A 17128-nucleotide genomic window follows, 5' to 3' on the forward strand; every position below is an offset into this window, starting at 1 on the left:
GCCAGGGAAGCGAAGAGCTTCTGTTACCAGCCTGAGGAGGGAAGCCATTGCCCTCAGGGGTGCAGTGCCCTGATCAGGGCTGGGTGCAAGGCACTATTATAACCACTGGCCCTCTGCTTGCACCTCTATTACTTGCTTCCTCACCTGAATGTGAGCCATTGTTCATATTCCCTAAAAGGTTTTCCTTTCTTGGGGGTTCCCAGATCCTTTCTAAAACATGGGAGTTGGGGAAAGAAGCTGAGATTCTGGTTTTTTTCCTCTGGTGGTATCGGGGCAAGTTCAGGTGAAGGTGGCAAAGGGCCAGCAGCTCTGGCTCAGAGAAACATGTCTCTTCAATCTCATCCCAGATGTTGCTTGAGGGCCTGCATCTGAATAGGGGCCATGGATCTATATGCTCGTTTATTTAACCTTGCAATCCCAAGTACTTCTGGTACCCATAGGGTTTGGTCCAAGTGCTTGACAAACCACACTGACCTTGTAAAACCTTGGTCAACTAGGCCTCCCCTCCCAGCACAATTCTGGTGTGTGGTCTGAGGAAGCTGGTAATGCCAAGGCAAACATGGGTCACTGAGGCCACGGGTGGAGAGGACCACCAGAAGAAATGGGGTCTCCTCCTTGCCTGTTGTGGCTTGGGCACACCAGACCCTGGCCAGCAAAGCCCAGGGTGAAACTGAAGCAGGTGTTTGGCCAATGGTCAGCTTATGTCTCAGGTATCAGACATGAGACCTGCTCCTGGCTGGAGCCAAAGCCCTAGTTCAGGGGTCAGCAAACTTCTATAAAAAGCCATATAACAAATAGTTTAGACTTTGCAAGTCATATGGTCTCTCTCGCAACTATTCATCTCTGCCACTGTAGTGTGAAAGTAGTCAATGAATGGGTGTGACTGTGTTCCAATAAACTTTATTTACAAAAACAAGCAGCAGGCCAGATTTGGCCCAAGAACTGTAATTTGCCAACCCCTGCCCTCGAGGATACTCAAGAGATGACCTGGCTGCCCACAGGGACTATGGCCCAATCTGCTCCTCTGTGAGATGGACACCCCTCAGGTCTGGTGCTCTGTGAGAGCTGCACATGAGTGCAGAGCAGAGCACTGTGCGTGGGAGTTTCTGAGCAAGCGGTAGGTGCAGAGGCCAGAACGCGAGGGCTGTGTGGCAACAGGCTGAGCCTCCTTCTGCATGGGAAACACCAACTGCTTTATTCCAGATCAGGCCCAACCCTCCTACCCCTTACATGCATGGTCCTTGGATGGGCACTGTCTTTACTGGGCCCTTAGGAGCCCTTGTGCTTCGGCCTGACCACCAGCCCTTCTCTGGTGATGGCCCAGTTGTAGCTCTTCGGAGAGTCCAATGCTTCTTGCACCCGCGCCTCCAGGTTTTCCCGGGTGATGAAGGTTTTTGCCTCCTCCTATTGGGAGAGAGAAGGCCAGCTGAATGGGAGCTCCCAGCACATGCCTGCTGGGCTTCAGCCCACTCAGGAAGCCGCAACTCTCTCCTGGGAAGGATGCTTGGAGCCTAGGTGCTCTTTGAGTGCCTCACTGACCTTCCAGTGGAAGGAGGTCAGGCAGCCGTGCCACATTCCTCTTTCTTAGATAATCGTCCGCTGGACACCTCAGCCCAGAACCCCAAGCACACCAGCTGCAGGGATCTCGGTCCCGCTGGGCGGAGTCAGTCCCTCAGTGTGGCCTGGGTCTCTCAGACTCTCTCAAACTCCTCCTCCTCTCTCTATTACTGTTATTCAAGCCTCATCCATTCTCGCTGGATCACTCCTAACATGTCTCGCTGCTTTTTGAGTCTCAACCCTGCCATCCTAGCCCAGAATATTTAACCCTTCGGTGACTTTATCACCCATAAGGCAAAATACAAACTCCCTGCGGACGGCAGGAGTCCCTCCCACAGAAATCGGCTTACCGCCCGCCCGTGAGCCACTGGAACACTTTCAAGTGTCAACTCTCACCTCGGGTCTTTGCGCCCGACAGGCACTCTCCTTGCACTCCGTCTCCCGGATCGTCACCTGCTAACCTTCTCTCAAGGCTCAGGCTGCGCTGCCTGTCTCAGCACGTAGCCAGCGCCCCACTTGGCTGCGCCCAGGACGCCCACCGCCGCACAGGAGGAGTCCCCGGCTGCAGCCCCGCCCCCTGGACACGCGGCCCACCTGCAGCTGCAGCACTTCCTGCTCCTTGAGGTGCGCCCAGGCCTGCGCCTCCCGGGCCTGGCGGGCCATCTCCTCCGCCCGCCGCTGCTCCTGCTCCCGCGCCTCCTGCCGCAGCCTCGCTATCCTGGGAAGGGCGAGAGGCTGAGCCTGAGCGCGGGTGGGTCTCCCGGCCCGCCCAGCGGCGCCGCCCCGGCCCGCCGCTCACCGCAGCTCCTGCAGCCGCTGGTTCTCCGCCCGGTTCCAGGCCATCAGCTCGCGGTGCTCAGCGGCCTCCTCCAGCGCCTTGCGCTCTGCCAGGACCCCGGCCCGGGCCTCGTGCTGCTTCCTCCGCACCTCGGACACGAACTCCAGCCTGGACCGAGACGTGCCCAAAGTCAGCACCCTCTTCGCCCGCCCGCCCCGACACACCTCTCCTCCGTCACACACACCTGAGGGCGCGCACGGTTTGGCGGTACTGCCGGTAACGCTCCGTCAGCACGAAGAACTCCGCAGGATCCACTGCGGGCGGGGTCGCCACGCGTCCGACCTTGGACTTGGCCGGCGGGTCATGGCGGGTCTTGCGGCCGCGCGCGGGTAGCAGCAGCAGGGCCGGGGGCTGGCACGGGGCCCGGCACCGGGGCCGCGCGCCCAAAACGCTCAGCGCGCGCAGCATGACCGAGGCCGTCCGAGTCCGCGTGCCGCAGAGTATCACGGGGGCCGGAAGCGGCCGCAGGGCAGCACGGAACGTGTAGTCCGCAGGCTACTCACTCCCACCCCCACCCTCTGGAGCTAGCGGCGCGGGTTGCGAGCCTGCGGGTCTGCAGCCGCCCCCCGCCAGCGGGCCCGGGCTGCGCCCTCCCTGCGGGGCCCGGCCTCGCCCCGTGTCCCTTCCGCCTGCGAGCCGAGCGTCCCTCTAGCCGCACGCAGGGAACGGTCTTGGTAGGGGTGGGAGAGGGAGAGGACGAAGGACAGAACCCGAGGCAACAGCTTCGGACACCTCACATCTTTATTGGAGGGCGGCGGGGGGCGGCGGTCGGAGTCCGGTCTGCGGGAGGATGGTGCGGTCATTCCAGCGGAAGATCTGGTCACCTGGCCGCCAACCTGCGGCCTTGCCCGCCCCTCGCCTCCCCTCCCCTCCCCTCCCCTCCCCACCCGCCTTAGCCTCGCCGACCAGGGTGCGCCCTTGCCTGCTCCTACGTCGTGCGGATATGTGTCGTCGCGTCCGTCGTCCGACCCAAGCCCCTCGCCCCGCCCCGCGCGCTCCGGCTCCTAGGGAACCCAGCGTCGGGTCTCTCTAGCTCCCTGGGCATGCGGCGTTGCGCACCCTAAACAAACTTGATATGCGAAAATCTGAGCTAACACCGACTTAAATTAGGCGATAAGGTGTTGCCTCACAGAAAAATTTACCCCTGTCTCCTTTAGTTACTGTACTCCCCTGGTGCACTTTAAAGTACAATCTGTAAAATAGTAATAAACCATCTCCCCACACTCATCTTCTGTTATGGCCTTGCGGAGCTCTGCAACCAGTCATTCCTACTGCACATGTCACTGAGCACGGTTCTCAGGGCCCTGCTGCTGCCTATCAGTGTGAGTGGGCGCCCCCTGGCCAGAGGCCTGCCCACCTTGAGACTTACTGGTTTCTCTTGACTGTTAAGAAGCCTGGGGAATCCCACCGCCACCACTGTCTTATTTATGGAGGTTTTTAGTACAATTATCTTCTTCTACTCCACTAGTGATTTTACTTTAACATAAACGTATTACACATTGTGTAGAATTCTGGGAAATAAGATAGCAGATGGCACCATACTGTGGGCAGCAAGAGCACCAAGCTCAGTGGTATCTCACCATGCCTCCCTCCCCTCATAACCCCCAGTTCTTAGTCTTGATGGCTACTGGTGGCCAATGCTGGGGGCCTGTCACCCTACTTACCAGCAGTCTCTGTACCAGGTGCTGCTTCCCGTGGAGGGGCCACGGAGCCATGGTCCTGCTCTCCCAGGGCACACTGTCCTCATGGGGAACCAGGGCATCGCTTGGGTGGCTATGGGCAATCTGGCCTGGGCTGCTTGCTGCAGTGCCCAGGATCCTTCCTCAGCAGAGAGCTGAGGCTGCAGCCTGCCCTCCCTACCCCCACCCAAGGCTCAAGGTAGGTGAAGGAGCCCCAACCAGCACTTTCTTCTTCTCATTCAGGGTGAGGAAACCCATCATCCACCTGGGGGCCTAAGGGCATGCTGGGTGTTCTGGGGTGAACTAGAGGCTCGCTTTCCTCCAGGGTACCAGCCATGTGACCAGTGCTGAGCCTCCAAAGTTCCAGGGTGGGTGGTCAGCAGCAGCAGCAGCAGCAGCAGTAGGCCTAGCCCGAAGCTAGCCATGGCAGCACTGCTCCCATGTATAGTGGACAGCACTGAAGGAGTCTGACACTCCCATGCATACGCCCTGCCTCTTCCTTGAGGGTCCCCTTGGACAACTGGCACTTCAGGGGCAGCTTTAGTGTCTCCCAATGCCCTTCTCTCTTCTGCCATTGCTCCTCATCCCAGGAGTACAGGAGTCTGGACCCTGAGGGCTCCTGGCAACTAGCCTTCTCCCAGAGCCGCTGGGACACAGAGACTCCCAGCCTCGCCAGCTGAGGGTCCTCCCCAGTTGGTCAGGCCTACCCCTTCTTCCTTCAGGGATTCCAGAAGTGGGAGAAGGTTGGAGAGGGGTACAGAGACTTTGGACAGGGAGTTCTCCATGAGACAGGCAGCAATGTGGGGGCACTTGGGGCACCCGGTGCTGGGGGACCAGAGTGGCAACTTCCCTGCCCTTTTCCTCTGTGGCTTGCCATCTCTTCCATGGCACTTAGAAATGTGGAATGGATGTGTGGTGGTGACAGGGACAAGTGCTTCTAACCCCTTGTTCCTCCCATGCTAGGGGCCACAGGCACAGGAACAGAGTGTTGTTGGGGGACGAGTAGAAGGGGGTTTTCTGGGCATGAGTCAGGGACAGAGGGACTTGGGAGGGGAAGAGGAGCAGTGTGCCATGCACCCAGGATGGAACTCCATCCAGAAGTCCCAGCCCTTGAGAGGGCAGCCTCCTCACTCACCAAGGCAGAGCTGTGGACAGCGTGGCTCCTTGAGGTGGCTCCTCTAGGCAGCAGTGGGACCACAGCCAGCCAGCCCTAGACTTATTGATCAGGTGGCTCCACCCCCTGCTCCAGGCCAAGACTGCAGTGACATCTCAAAGAGGGAAGGGAGCAGCTCGCCACCTACCCCTTTCCCTTCCTGGTGTATGTTCAGTGCTGGCCCTAGGATCACCAGACAGATGCTCCCTCCCTGCATCTTCCCAGGGATCTGAAGTCATAGGGCTCCTGCTGCAGCCTGGCCTGTGCCCTGGAGAATCATCTTACTACTTCCCAGGCTGCACATCCTCACGCTCCTGCCCTTAGGTCTAGAAAGCCCTCACAGCCCACCGTGACCTGAAAACGAAATTGTAGCTGGGAGAGGGGGAAAGCCTGGTGACTCCCTGGGTCCCAACCAGCTCAGAACTCTCTTCAGAGGAAAAATGGCAGCCTAAGAATTAAGAGGTCTGGGGGAGGCTATGACCACCTTCCCTGAGGGCTTCTGTTTGCCCACCTGTAAAATGGGTTGGTGGCACAGACCTCATCCACACACCTGGGCACCAGGGCTGGGTCACTTGAGTTGGAGGCAGGTTCAGGTGAGGCACACCTACCCAGAGGTGGCCTCTCTCTCTTCCAAGCAGGCCCATGAGAGGGGGCCCAGCTAAGGGGGCAGTGCAGCTTCTGTGGGGTTATCAGCAGTGGGTAGGAATACTTTTGCCTCCCAAGGTTCCAAACCCTCCACATCCTGTGCTCAGCACAGTACCACACATAGATTCAGGCACAGCTGCCCTGGGATGCTAGAAACAGGCTCCCGCCCCTCAGTCTGCGTCAGCTCAGCTTTCCACCATGAACCATCAGCCTCTGGGGGGCAGAGGCCTATTTACAGGGTTAATAGCCAATCTCCGCATTTGGGTTGAACAGCAAATGTGAGGGCCAGGGTCAGGCTGGGCATCGTGGTGGCCAGTCACTGGGAGAGCATGTGCATCAAATCCTGTGGCAAAGATGGGGGAGGGGATGGCATAATGGGTACTACAATCGGTCTTGGGCACCTGGACTTCAGCTGCCCAGGCAGGAGGTCACAGATGAATTTCCAAACTGACTTATTTAGCAAGCACCTAAAACGAACGTGTCGATTGTATGTTCAGTTAAATTGTTTTGGGAAATACACAGACTTTGTTCCTTTATGCATTGGTTAACCAAGTAGGTTTTTAGGAAAACGTTTGCTTTGTGGTTTAGTGAAAATGATTCTTTGAGTTCAATAAACTAGCTTAGTTCTCGTTTGGGTTTATAGAACCTTTTACTCAAAGTCCTTGGTGCTTATTTTAAAGAGGAATGGGGTGCTTTTATTTTTTCTGTAATTTGTGTTTTTTTCTGAAAAATCCACACCAGAACAACTAAGCTTCCCAGGGAAAGCTCTGGTACCTTTTTTTCTGGCAACATGCTTAACTTTTCAGGAATGTTTGCTGTCTCCTTCCAGACATAAACTCTGGCATTCATCCTCGTATCCCTCTCAGCAGGACACAGAAAGCCATTTGTTCACCACTGAGCTCCAACTAATGCTCAGACATCATTCCAGTCTGAGAGCTGCTTATAGTCAGCTGGGAAAGCAGAGGTTTAGAGTGTCATGCTCAGGTGCTGTCAGAGCACAGAGGGGCACAAGCCCCTGAACAGGTGGTCTGGGATGAGGGATGCAGAGTTAGCCAGAGTCATACAAACCAGGCAGCAGTGGGGGCTTCAGTGTAAGGAAGAAAACTGAAAAGAGCTAACACAGGAACTGCCAGTGGATCCTGGCTGGGGCGTGGTGGGAATGAGGGTGAGCAGGGGCTGGGCAGAGGATGCTGGAGGGCTGCAGGAAAGGGCAGTGGACTCTGGAGAGACTAGGTGAACACTTGGGTATGGGGAGCCTGAGACTGGTGCCTCTGGGCCACCCTAGTAGAGTCACAGCAGGAAGCAGGATATGTGGACCTGGAGCTCAGGGTGCACACCATACAGACCACAGGAATGCCTGGCCTCTGAGGAAGGAGACACCAGAGGAGCAGCTACAGATTGAGGATACAAGTCAGAAGGGAATCACTATACCAAGTGGGGAACTAGTGGACAGACAGACACTGGATCCCTGGGGCTCAGCACTGAGGCAACCTTGACAAGATGGGATAAGAAAAGAACGTGTGGGAATGAAGTGGGGAAGAGGGACAAGTGAGAGTGTAGACTTTTCAAGAAGTCTAGCATAAAGAAGGAAGAACTTAGACCTTGGGGATGTGTTTTTTTTTTTTTTTTTTTTTTAAGTGAAAGACGAGCATTTGGGTGGCAGGGGGTGGAGAGAGGGTGCATTATAAGAAAACTGAAAACCCAGGAGGGGGCTGACTGGATGAAGTGAGGTCTCTGAGAGTGTGGCAGGCCCAAGTTTTGGATGTGTGGTGGGCACTGGATGCCGCTCTCCTTCTGAGAAATCCTCACCCCTGCTCTACCCCATGGGTCATGACTGACTGGCTGAGGGGTGGGCACTGGATGAAGCAGTCACCCTGCCCTTCTCACACAATTGTGCCATGTGAGCCCCAATACACTCCCCTTTTAGCCTAGACTAGTTCCTGTCAGTTCATGTCTCTTGCGACCATGTGAGCCCTGAGTAATACAAGGAAAAGAAAGGAGTGAAAAGGAAGGGATGAGTAATACCTTATAAGCTGAGGGAGAGAAGGGGAGCAAAGAGCTGAGATAATTCCTCCTTGAAGACATCTGTTTAGCAACTAGGTGATATTTACAATATTGGCCCAGCCACTGGCCAAGTCAGCATGGACTCCAGCAGAAAGCTGCCAGGCCACGCTGGTGCGCAGCTGTTAATACCAGCCCTGGCAGTGGGAGGTAGGCAGCCTGCTGGGAGGTGGGGAGGCAGCGCAGAGCACAGGAACAGCTCACCTGCCTGTTCACTGCGTGGCTTGCTGACCCAAGGCCTGCCCTCCTCCATCTGCCTGGACTTGGTCACACAGGCACCAAAAGGTAGTTTGCAAGGGGCTAGGGTCTCCTTCCCAAACATGGCACCCCTCATCAGAAAGTCCTGACTCTGAATTACACAATATTATAAACCATCATGATCTCAATAAAATTACTTGGAAAAAAAATAATACATACACAGAGGAAATTCCTGATTCTGTCTTTGCTTAATTTATCCATGCTTCTTTTAAAAACTACTGACTTTTAAATTTATTGCCCCTTGAAGTTCCTTGGTTCCTACAGAAGGACCGAGTACCTCTGCTGACTCATATTCACTTCTTGCAAGCTTCCAGAGGTGCCCTGTGTGGCGTCCCTGCCTCCTGCAGACACTCTGAATATGTGGTGCAGAACTTGGCTCCCATCTTGGAGCCACTGTGTCTTTGTTTGCCTGGCCTCTGAGGCCCTCTGTAATGTGGCTCCACTTGACCTTTCCTTTCACTCATCTAAATTCCAGCATCCCTCTGGTCCAGTTCAAGTCCCACCTCCTGCAAGCAGCACAGCAGCAATGACCTCTGAGCCTGCCTCTACAGACCAGGCTGGGGTGCTGCCTCTCACTCCTGACAGCCCTTGAGGAGCCCAGTGCCTGCTCCTGCTCCCCAAGAAAGACCCCACAGGCCACAAGGCTCTCTCAGCCCTCCACTGACAGCCGTGGCAACCAGTTTACTCTCCTGTTTCTGTGATGAGCTGCTCATCAGGATAGGAGGCAGTGGACAGACCCACCCTCCCAGCTGTGCCCCAACTAAAGACTACATTTCCCAGCACCTTTTGGCTGGTTTTAGCCAATGGATATGAGTGGAAATGAAAAGTGCAGCTTTTGCTTCATGTCCTTAAAAATGAAGTTCTTGCTCTCCATGCTCTTTTTGCTTCTCCATGGGAAAAGACAGTGACCTGGCTTCAACCATGAGGATGAGAATAACATCCTAAGGGACACTGGGACCATGAGATGGGAGGAGACCAGGTCTCTGGATACTGTCACATGAGAAATAAATGAACATCTGCCTTATTTAAGATACGGCTTGAAATCAAGTTGGAATCTAAGACTCCCGCCATCCTGGCCTATGGATCTGAGGAACTTCCACATAAAAGTCCTGGCAATGAGGACAGATATGAAAGGAAATGGAAGCTGTTTAACACAATAAGTATAGATATAGAGACTTACTCTGGACAGAGTGACACAATCCAGACACTTTTGTAGCAAAGCACCAAGGACTGGAGAGGTGAGACTGGCCTCAGCCCCAAAGCCACGCCACCCCTCTCTCCTCCAGGCCCTTGTACTTAGGGAAACAGTGAGGACCCTGGCCATCTTCCCAGGGAGTGAGGCTGGCTGGGACCACTGCACCAAAGATGTGCTAGGAGTGAAGGGAGGGTCCTGGCAACTAGCGAAGAGCCAGAGGGGCAGCACTTGTTGGAAAGGAGGAGTCAGGAGGACTATGGCCTCTCTGTGGCCAGCTGAGACAGAATAGGAACAGCAGGGCCAGGAATGGCCTAGAAGAGCCCCAGTGCTGGTCTAGCTGCCCTACCCCAGACAAAGGGAGAGACGTTTCCTCTGGGAGTCAAAGCTTTATTACCTGATAATCCCTAGTGTGGTGGCAGAGATAATGCCCTGGTTCCTTTACTCCCCATGGTGGGATGTGGGTGGTGGGAGAAGGGGGCAGGGGAGGAGAGGAGGGAGATTATTTACAGAGCATGGAGGGAACAGTGGCCTGAACAGGGGCACTGGGACAACCAATCTCCTCAACAGCTCTGAGAACTTTGTGCTTTTTTTTCTAGGTTGATGCCAAGCTACCTGGAATGGTAGCTTTTTCTTCTTTAGGAAAAGACGTATAAACCAAAGAACAGTACAGCCCAATTTCCAGGCAGAGGATTTCACGATATCAATCCAAACATCACACTATTTAATTCCCCAATAAAACATTGGAAAAAGGACTATCAGTGCTAACACATTTACATATAAAATCTCCACCTAATATGTAATAGAAGCCTATGTACCAATTTCTAAAACAGTTATAAGATATATACACAATTTTGGGTATATTAACAAAACAGAATATTACAAAATATTAAAGGCAATTCTGTCCACGGGGCCTCCTCGCCTCTTACTTGAAGTTGGCATAATCTGAGAACGCGTCAATATATTCCTGTACCACCTTGTAGCAGAACTCATACTGTTCCTGGAGAGGGAAAGAAGGGGGAAAGCCAGAGTTACTGTAGGGAACAAAGTACCTGCAGTTACTGACAGACTCGCTTTTCTTAAATAGAGAATTGAGAGGAAATGAATGTTTTTGGACTTCCCCCAGAGCCCTGATCTGCCCACCAGAGTTCTGACAGCACTCCTCGGCTGAGTGCACCCAATTTTCTATAGATAGCGGTGACCAGACATGAAGATGATGGTCCTAGGCCTGCAGAGGTCAGGGGTGAGCACGCTGGGCTGGAAGACTGGGAAGATGGCTCTGTGTGGACCACACCTTCACCATGGCTGCCAGCCTGGAGGTGTCTCATTTCTCAAAGCCTCATCAACTCCCAAACCTCTTAAAATTTCCTTTTCTTTCCCTTCAGACAGTGCCAACTTCATGGGGTTCAGGAACCTTTTTGGATGTCTGTCCCCATACTCAGTACTTACTTGTCATCTAGATTGTCAGGAGTCAGATCTCTTAACAGGGAGCCTGAGAAAGGAGGTACTCCTGAGTCTCCCCCAGCCCAGGACCCATGAAAAGCAAAGAAGAGCCCTGTGAGGTACCTGGGCAGCCCCTTCTAGCCTTCACAGAGGCCACTTGCATCTCTTACTGGTGTGGGACTATCCCCCCATTGATCTCCTGCCTCTCAAAGCTCATTCTGTCTGTCTGGGGCACCTTGGGGAAGGATGAGTCTGTGGTTACACAGTCTTTGACTACCAGATGGACCCCTCGGAAGAGCTTCCCCCCTGAACTGGCCCTGACAGAGAAGGGATGCAGATGGTGTGGTGGCATGGACGAATATGTGGGGCAGCATACCAGTGTCTGGACCATGTGTGGCCTCTGTAGCCGTAGGCTCTTGACAGTCTGGAAGACATCCAAAATCCCCTCTGCTTTCACCCGTTCCAGGACTGTGCTGAGGGCACAGAAGGTCCCTGTCCGTCCTGCACCCGCACTGTAAGAAAACAGATACATTTACCACACCTGCTACGGCCCTCTGTGCCAAGGAGGCGAGTGAAGCAGCAATGAGCAGATAAAGGCCGAGGGAGCTGCTCCAGGGAAGGTCTGTTATCCAATGGAGCTGCTGGGGGTGGGGACAGGAGGCCCAACTCCTTCTCTCCACATAAGCCCCATGTTCACACAGCTCTTGGAAGGTAGGTGCACCCCTGCTGCCCTTCCTGCACGGCCCACTTTGCTTGCTGATGGACTCACCTGTGAAACAGTGGCAAAGAACCTCATACTCACCCACCCTCAGCACTGAACCTTCACTGTCCACCTACAAACGTGCCTGGGTTGCCTTGACCTCCTGCTCACTCATGCTGGACATCTAGTCCTCTCTTTCCTATCCTTGACAAGCCATGCCCTTCTGCATTGGTGTATGTCTGCTGATTCCTTTCCTTGCCTCTCATTTTTTCCTAAATAATACCAGGAATCCAGACTCTCACCTTGACACTATCCATCCCATTCAATGTCATCAGTTGATTCACTCACCAGACCCTTACTGAGTACCTGCTGGGTGGGGAGAGCTGCTACTGTGAACAGGGTGATCAGGGAAGGCTCTCTAATAGGGTGTCACATGAACAGACACCTGAAGAAGGTGAGGGCAAGGCCCAATGGCTCTCTGGGAAATGAGCATCTCAGGCACAAGGCAGGAGTGTGTCTAGGTGCTGAAGTCAGCATAACTGGATCTGAGAAAGGAAGGGGCATGGTAGGGATGGGGTCAGAGAGCTCAGGGAGAATGCTAGTCCACTGTTGTACCCCCTGCCTGGCCTGGGCAAGGAGCCCTCAGATCACGTTGTGCCTTGTAAGCCACTGTTGGACTTCTGAGTAAAGGAGTGATGTAGTCTGACTGAAGTTTTTAAAGGATCTCTCAGGCTCCTGTGTTGAGAACAGATTGAAGGGGGAAGGGTGGGAGCAGGGAAATCATTGAGGCCAATAGAGTTCCTGAGGAGAGGCGATGGTGGCTTAGACAGAGGGCTGTGGTGGAGGGAGTCATAAACACTTGATTCTGAAATTATTTTGCAGGTAGATCATTAGATGTACATATATGGGAAAAAGAGAAGAGAACAGGATGGCTCCCAGGCTCCTCACCTGAGTTAAATGGCTGATTGAAATGCCACTTTCTGTTTTGGGGAAGGCTGTAGAAACAGTAGGCTTGGAAAGAAAGCTCAGAAGTTCTGATTTGAACCCTTTTGAAGATGCCCAAGTGGAACTGTGGAGTAAGTAAGTGGATATATAAATCTTGAATTTAAGGGAGAGGGTGAAATGGTGATAAAGATTTGGGAATTGGTATTAAAGTCAGGAGTATGGATGAGTGCACCCAGGGGAGTAACTGTCAGTTGACAGAGAAGAGGTCCAAGGACTGGGCCTTAAATCACAGATGGGGAGGAATCAGCAAAGGAGACAGAGAAAGAACAGCCAATGAGGACAAAATCCAGGAGAGAAGCTATGCTGAAAGCATTCCACAGAGAAGTGAGTCATCAGCTGTGTCTAATGCTGATGAAGGCCAAGGATAATGAGACTGAGAAGTGATCGGTGGACTCAGCAATATGGAGGTCACAGATAGTCCTCACAGGGGCAGCTGCAATGGGGTGTGTATGTGGGGTTAACCGGAATGGGCTCAAGAGAGGCTGGGAGAAGAAGAACTGGAGAATTAGTATGGACAAATCTTTTGAGAAACTTTACTATTAAAGAAAACAGAGAAATAGAGGGGTAGCTGGAGGGGAATTGGAGGCAAGAGTTTTTTAAAAAAATATTAAGATGGGAGAAATTATAGCATGTCTGTATGCAGATGGTAGTTATGCGGAGGAGAACCTGATGATGGAGGATAATGAAGTCAGGTCCCTGAGGAGACAAAAGGGGAATTGGTATCCATGTGGAAGTTGGGTGTGGCACAAAGACTTTAGCTTGGCCCCCAAGATCCCTGCCGCCTAGTGTTCATGCCCTTGTGTACCCTCCCCTGGAGTGTAGGTGAGACTTGGCATGTGCTTCTTACCAACAGAATATAGCAAGGGTGATGGGATGTCCACCATTACATGTATGTGATTATGTTACATGAGACCATAATGCCTGTCTTGTAAGGAGATATTCTCTCCTTTGCTGGTTTGGTCTTCCAAGCAACCAGGCCAGGAAGGTCCATGTGGCAAGGAACTTCAGTCCAGCAACCCACAAGGAACTGAATGCTACCAACAACCAAATGAGCTGAGAAGTGTATCCTTCCCCAGTCAAGCCTCAGATAGGACCTCAGCCCTGGCCAACACCCTGACTGCAGCCTTGTGAGACCCTAAAGCACAGGACTCAGCTAAGACATGCTCAGACTTCTGACCACAGAGACTGTGAGATACATGTGTATTGTTTTAAGATGCTAAGTTTGTGGTAATATGGTGGTGACACAGCAATAGATGACTAATGTATCTGGCTTCAGAGAGAGATCAAATAAGCCACCCACTGAACAGGGGGGATGCAGGGTCCACAGCACCAATGCAGGTAGATGAGGAGCTGTGGTGGTGGGAGCATGTGTAAGTTCTCTCTGATTGCTTCTCTTTTCTTAGACAAATAGAAAACATGGTCATTTCTTAAATATGAGAAGGGAAAGGTATTGGAGGTTTGAAAGAAAGTGTGAATTAATCATCTAGGACAAAGGCTGGCAAGATTTTCTGTAAAAGGCCAGACAGAAAATATCTTAGGTTTTGCGGGGACAAGACAAAATCGAGTTATAACTGTGCAGTTGTGACTTCTTATGTGTTGAACAGCAGTGTGAGGTGATGAGAGCACTATATATGGTCTCAACTCTGCTGCTTGAGCATGGGAGCAGCCACAGCCAATACATAAACAAATGGGCATAGCTGTATTCCAATAAAACCTTATATACAGACACCGAAATTTGAATTTCATCTAACTCTCACATGTCATGAAATATTCTTCTTTTGATTTTTAAAAAACCATTTAAAAATGTAAAAACAGTTCTCAGCATGCAGGCCCACACAAAACCGGGTAGCAGGCCGGATTTGGCCTTAGGCCCTAGTTTGCCTAGGCCTAGCGCAGAAGAGTGGGAGAGGCAAAAGGCCTGCAGGGCAGCACTAAGGGCCAACCATGAGGTCCGAGGTCAGAAATGTAAAGTGAGGCCTATAACATGGTGCTTTTCTTCAGACACATTCAGCTGGATGGTGCAGGGTAGCTAGAGAACATGGGGTTTGCCAGGAGAGGGTGACCAAGGGAGAGAGAAGCATGGAAGATAAGAAAATGTGGGCAAGGAAGTGTTTATTCTGGTAGGCCAAGGAATCCTTTTAATTTTGCTAATCCAATGGGCCAGAAGCCGTGTTTCATTGTTTTTACTCCCATTTTTCATATTACTAGTAAGGTTTAGCATCTTTTCATGTTTACTGTCCATCTGTATTTTGGCACCTTTCTTCTTTAAAACATTTTTTAAATGATTTATTTTTGTAAAGGTAATAAATTAGCATAGTTTGAATTTCAAAAATGTCTGAACCAGTGAAAAGCCTCCTTCCTGCTCTATTTCTACACTCTTCAGTTTTCCTCTTGGCAAACAACCAACGTCATCAAGTCTTTGTGTGTCCTTCCAGAGATAATTTATGCATATACCAACATAAATATATACGCACTCTTTCTCTGTCTCCCATTGCTTTTCCCACCAAACAATAAATCTAGAGGATTATTCCATACGAGTACATGAACAGATTCCTTGTTCATTTTTTGCAGCTCTGTAGTCCGAGATATATCACAGCTTACTGAATCAGGCCCCAAGTGATACAGGTTTAGATTATTTACCGTCTTTTACCATTATAAGCAGTGCTTCAATTCCTGTAATTATTTCATTTTGGCCACTTGAAGAACATTTATTGGATATATTCCTAGAAGTTCCTTTGCTCCTTTTTCATTTTCAAAACCAATTTGTAGGAATTTTTAATATATTCTTCCTTCTCTTTTAAAAGAGACATTTTTTTCCCCTAATTATAAAAGCAATACAAACTCATGGTAAAATTTTTCTAAAATTTTTTTCTAAAATGCAATCTCAAACAACATGCCTCAAACAAAATTTACACCCCTCATGAGTCCTCCTACCATTTTTCTTCTGTCAGTGATACCAGCCATTACCAGTTATCCAGTCTCAAACCTGAGAGACACCCTTGACTCCTCTTCTCTTCCACAACTTTCTTAAGTCTTAGTCTTGTTAATTTTCTTTCAAAATACTTGCCCTTTTCTCTTTTCCTGTGTTTCTTATGGAGGCCAGGCCCTCACCCCCATGTCACCCAACTGGTCTTTCCACTGTCAGCCTCCCCTGCTGCTCTCCTGTACCCATCACCATCCTAAATGCTCCCCTGCCCAATATCTTAATATGATTGGTTCCCTAGCACTTAAAGTGTTAAGTTCAAACTCCAAGATCCTCTTTTATCATCTGGACTTATCCTGGTCATCAAACTTGATTGCCAGGTGCTCACTAACATCCCACTCTGGTCTGGCTTTCCTGTCTGATACCCTCACGATCAGTTCCCCCTTCTCCCCTCTGAGGGCCGAGGCAAGCGGTACCTGCAGTGCACAGTGATGGGGTGGTTCCCTGACTGCTGCTGCTGCTTCTGCACGGCTGCGATGATGCTGATCATGCCCTTTCCGTCGCTGGGGATGCCCACTTCAGGCCAGCCGTGGAAGTGGAACTGCCGGATCTGCCGGCTCTTGTTCTCCTTTGGAGGAAGTGAGATCAGAGAGGTAGGGGCAACCCTGCTTTCCCTGTGGGAGAAGCCTACTACCAGCCATCTTACCCTGGTGTTGGTGACCAGGAGGTCTCTGACGGTGTAGCTCTCACATTCCTCCTCCTTCTTCAGCTCCACTGTGATGTCTCCATAGGATACCAGTCCATCACAGGGCCAGTACTGGGCACATTTCTCCTGGAGGGACAAATGGGAGCGGTGAGGGGCTTAGGGTACCATGTGTAGTTGAGGCAGGGCAGCCCCATGAGCCTGTCCCTCCCTCAGTACAGCACCTCTTATGCCGACACACGTCATCCTCAAGTTATCAAAAACTCAGAGAGTTATTACATCACTTAACATCATTCCAATTAACTTCTGATCCTCACCAGGACATCTACATTTAAAAACTTAATTCCACTACCAGAGATAATCACTTAACCTTTTGTTGCTACTTATTTATAGTCTAATTTGCAACACTGACAGGGTCTCTGAAGAATTCTGACCACTGCCTCACAGCTGCATCCAACCCTCAATGGCAGGTGGAGGGAGAGGAGGAATGAGTGTCTTTGTTCCAATTCCTTTTTCCCCCCTCTCCCTTAGAGCGTTTCCAGATTTTATAGTTGCTTACATACGTCAGACTGCTAATCCAGAAAAACTGAACCCAATGACATTCCCACCAGCCACGGTGCATTACCATACCCCAGGACACAGCATCCTTTCCTCTTTATCTCTGTATCTGCAATGACACCTTAAAGTTGCTAGCACTCGCATTTCTGTCCTTGCTAGTGAGCAGGAGAGCAGTAGATGGTTTACTGTCTATCTCTGCTTGCACCTGGCTCAATTCCCTCTACAGCTCCTGTGGGCAGAGGCGGCCTCTTTTAATCTTTGTACTCCCAGCACCTGCACACTGCCTGCATATGGTAGGTTCTCAGTAAGTATCTGATCAATGAATTTTTTAATGTCTGCAGAACAAGCCAGGGTATAAATATATAAATAAAACAAAATATAGTTATTTCTTTAGAGCATTTTGGGGAAGACCT

General features: G+C 51.4%; 3 protein-coding genes across 12 annotated transcripts in view; all 3 read right to left on the reverse strand.

The window, feature by feature from the left end:
- Positions 1–884: 884 nt before the first annotated feature.
- On the reverse strand, positions 885–3615 carry MRPS26 (mitochondrial ribosomal protein S26). Of its 2 annotated transcripts, none has more exons than XR_011494595.1 (4): positions 2580–3615; positions 2357–2503; positions 1954–2275; positions 885–1404 (listed from the first exon to the last, which is right to left on the reverse strand). XR_011494595.1 is itself a non-coding variant. In XM_014861888.3 (4 exons), exons 1-4 carry the CDS (start codon positions 2801–2803, stop codon positions 1270–1272), a joined length of 630 nt encoding a protein of 209 aa, XP_014717374.1. In that variant the 5' UTR covers positions 2804–3615; the 3' UTR covers positions 885–1269. The 2 variants fall into 2 exon arrangements, 1 of the variants encoding a protein (XP_014717374.1); XM_014861888.3 differs by having other exon boundaries at positions 2152–2275.
- Positions 3616–3853: 238 nt separating this feature from the next.
- Positions 3854–4798, reverse strand: GNRH2 (gonadotropin releasing hormone 2). The gene is made up of 2 exons (XM_014861889.3): positions 4340–4798; positions 3854–4217 (listed from the first exon to the last, which is right to left on the reverse strand). The coding sequence occupies exons 1-2, from the start codon at positions 4647–4649 to the stop codon at positions 3991–3993; spliced, it is 537 nt and encodes a 178-aa protein (XP_014717375.3). The 5' UTR covers positions 4650–4798; the 3' UTR covers positions 3854–3990.
- Positions 4799–10061: 5263 nt separating this feature from the next.
- PTPRA (protein tyrosine phosphatase receptor type A) overlaps positions 10062–17128 on the reverse strand; it is a 170989-nt gene continuing 163922 nt past the window's right edge. For all 9 annotated transcript variants that reach the window (XM_070485656.1, XM_044748735.2, XM_044748734.2 and 6 more), the window contains 4 exons: positions 16161–16286; positions 15931–16082; positions 11203–11338; positions 10062–10383 (listed from right to left, as the gene is read on the reverse strand). In XM_070485656.1, coding sequence (XP_070341757.1) covers positions 10309–10383; positions 11203–11338; positions 15931–16082; positions 16161–16286 — 489 coding nt within the window. In that variant the 3' untranslated portion in view covers positions 10062–10308. The remainder of the gene's footprint in view (positions 10384–11202; positions 11339–15930; positions 16083–16160; positions 16287–17128) is intronic.

The sequence above is a fragment of the Equus asinus genome, chromosome 15 (genome assembly GCF_041296235.1).
Source record: "Equus asinus isolate D_3611 breed Donkey chromosome 15, EquAss-T2T_v2, whole genome shotgun sequence".
Lineage (NCBI taxonomy): Eukaryota > Metazoa > Chordata > Mammalia > Perissodactyla > Equidae > Equus > Equus asinus.